Genomic DNA, 2,881 nt, shown 5'->3' on the forward strand with positions numbered 1-2,881 from the left:
TTCCATCTCGCACACTACCTCACATGGGCAACTCTCATTCGAGCAGCCACCTTCCCTCTTCTGGCCCCTCTCGGACGTTCGCCACGACCACCCTTCCCGGGTCGCCACAGCCACGCACGCCCCCGTCCTGCATCGGAAACGCTCCAAAGCGTTTTCTGTACTCACTCTCGGGTGCGCAGACCCCACTTCCGAGCTACGGCCTCGAAGATCACCCTACGCCTTCCCACACCCATCTGCACGCGGCCCCCACCCCTATCCTGATCGAAACTACTCTTCTATCGGTGATTGCGAGAAGAGAACCTTCGGCAACAGCAACCTTGGCCTGGTTGCCGGCACCGAGGCGCCACCCCCGGTCTACGCGCTTACATTTCCCGGGGCCCCGGAGGACGCTGCGGGAGGGGCGTATCGAGCCTTCCTCAAACAGTACCCCCACTACCAACTGACATGGATCGTCGACGCGCTCCGACGCACGGACTAGCGCGTCTCGACCGCGCTGGTGAATCGTACGTCGATTACATGGGCGGGTCACTGTACCCCGACTCGCTCGTCAGGGTGCACGCCGGATTTCTGCAGCGCAACATCCTCGGAAACACTCACTCCGTCAGCAACCCGTAAGTTTTCCAGCCTTGGCCCGCGCGTCTTGCTTTCTCGCTCTGATCATCGCCTTCTTAGGTCCCGTTTGTCGGCGGCATGTGCCGCCGAGGCACGTCAGGCTGTGCTCGACTTCTTTCACGCCCCTCCCGGCTACACCGTCGTCTTTACTGCCAACGCAAGCGGCGCTCTCAAGCTCGTCGGTGAAGCCTTCCCCTTCGGGCGCGGCAGCGCGTACGTCCTCTGTGCCGATGCGCACAACAGCGTGCACGGCCTCCGCCGCTTCGCGTCTGCGCGCGGCGCGGACGTCTGCTACGTGCCCGCGACGGACGTCGGCGGATGCGACGCCGCCGAAGCGGAGGTGAGCCTTCCCCATCTCTGCCCTCCACGCGCCTCGTTCCTGGTCCATCGAGACAAGGTTGCGTCGCCGCGCGTCGCCGGCACCTACCCGAACGCTGACTTTGCCGCCTCCCTCCTGCGCGCAGGCCATCCTCCGCCACCACCGCCCCCCCTGGCCCGGACGCCCCACGCTCGCTCTTCGCGCTCACCGCGCAGTCGAACATCTCAAACTCGAAGCTGCCCCTCTCGCTGCTCGCCACCGCGCGCGCGCGGGCTACGCCACGCTCCTCGACGCCGCGGCGCTCGCGCCGACCTCGCGCTTTCGCTGGCGGAGCACCCCGTCGACGCGCTCGCGGTGAGCTTCTACAAGATGTTCGGCTTCCCGACCGGGGTCGGCGCGCTCGTCGCGCGCACGGACTTCCTCGAGCGCCTCGAGCGGCCGTGGTTCGCGGGCGGCACTGTGGACGTCGTGCAGGCCCCAGGGACGGTCGTGACGATGGCGGCGGAGATGCACGAGCGGTTCGAGGTGAGTCTGTGCGCTGTGATGTGCCCTGAACGTGAGAGGCGGTCGATTGCAAGGTTCAGTGCAGGGTCGTGGCCGTTGGGGATTGTGTGGCTGCTAGCGCGATTTGCGGACGCAGTGCGCCTGCGCGACTCCGCGCCACAACGCTAGCTTGATGTGGTTACGCGTGGTGGGCCGCGTTTGAGCCGGTTCGGAGGCCGAGGGTGTGTGTTATGTTTTCTGCCCAGGGCGCGTGTCCTGGTTGAAATCTGGAGGTTCTAGTCTCCAGTCGTCTGGTGCAGGTTCTGCGGACGACGGTCTAATCCATCTATTCGCTAGCGGCTAGTGGCCGCTTTGGCTTATGGAGCACGACCACATGCTGACTACATGTTTTACCCGCAGGACGGAACAATCAACTATCTTGGCTTTGCCGCGGTGACCGATGGCCTGCGTTTCCTCTCGGCCTACCTCCCCTTCCTCCCGATTCGTCTCTCGTCTCTCACACACTACCTCATCGACTCACTGGAGTCCATCCGGCACGACGTCTCGGAAACGCCCGTCGTACGCGTGCTCTCACGCAAACCAGGCAAGGTCGTCAAATCGGTCGGAGAGCAAGCTGACACGGGCTCCACGGTCGCCGTTCTCTTCCTCGCCGTAAGCCGTTTGAAATGAATCGGCGGCCCAAGAGCACCCACTCACGCTCCCGCTTCTCCCCAGCCTTCAGGCGAGATGCTCCCGAACTCGTTCATCGAGCACGCTGCGACCGCCTCCGGGCTCGCCCTCCGCACCGGGTGCATGTGCAACCCCGGCGGCGCCGCGGCGCTCCTGGGCCTCCGCGACATGATGGCGTCCCTGCCCGAGAACGCGACGTACGCCGCGTTCGAGGCGCACATGGGCCGCGAGCTCGGCGTCGTGCGCCTCAGCCTCGGGCTCGCGAGCGACTGGCGCGACGTCTGGCGCGTGCTCGAGTTCGCGCGCGCGGTGGCGCGCGAGGACCGGCGGGCGCACATGTGGGCGGAGTGGATCGCGGACGGGGGCGCGGTGTGTGGGGAAGCTGGAGAGGCCCACGGTTCTGCCCGGTGAGCCGCGCTCGTTGAGGATTCTCTGATCGTTTCGTTGCACTGTCGCTGCCTGGGACTGATTGTACGTACCACGCTCTTTCTCACATCTCGCTATTTATGTCCGGAGTCGGCACAAAATCTATTCTACGGGTCATCTGTGCTTCTAGCTAGCGTCCGGGTCGGCTCATACATGTAGTTTCGCACTATGCCGTTCCCTTCACGCCCGAGGAAAGACGACATCACGCCACAGCGGGTTCTACCACCTGGAGGGCAGTGACGCCACAACGTCCTCGGGCGATCCGCTGGGCGATCCGCGCCGACACACTAGCATGCCATCTGACCATGACCCAGGGCTCTCTTTCTCACCGGGGCCTTTTCCAAGCCCCTG

The 2,881-nt window shown here is 64.8% G+C and overlaps 1 protein-coding gene across 1 annotated transcript; it reads left to right on the top strand.

Annotated features, from left to right (window-relative positions):
• Positions 1–444: 444 nt before the first annotated feature.
• Positions 445–2,515, top strand: BXZ73DRAFT_100574 (PLP-dependent transferase; the record flags this gene model as incomplete). Its single annotated transcript, XM_048014617.1, has 4 exons — positions 445–611; positions 673–1,456; positions 1,835–2,086; positions 2,150–2,515. 4 exons carry the CDS (start codon positions 445–447, stop codon positions 2,513–2,515), a joined length of 1,569 nt encoding a protein of 522 aa, XP_047878807.1.
• Between the last annotated feature and the right edge of the window lie 366 nt (positions 2,516–2,881).

Source organism: Epithele typhae, assembly GCF_022376455.1.
Source record: "Epithele typhae strain CBS 203.58 chromosome Unknown BXZ73scaffold_18, whole genome shotgun sequence".
Classification (NCBI taxonomy): domain Eukaryota; kingdom Fungi; phylum Basidiomycota; class Agaricomycetes; order Polyporales; family Epitheliaceae; genus Epithele; species Epithele typhae.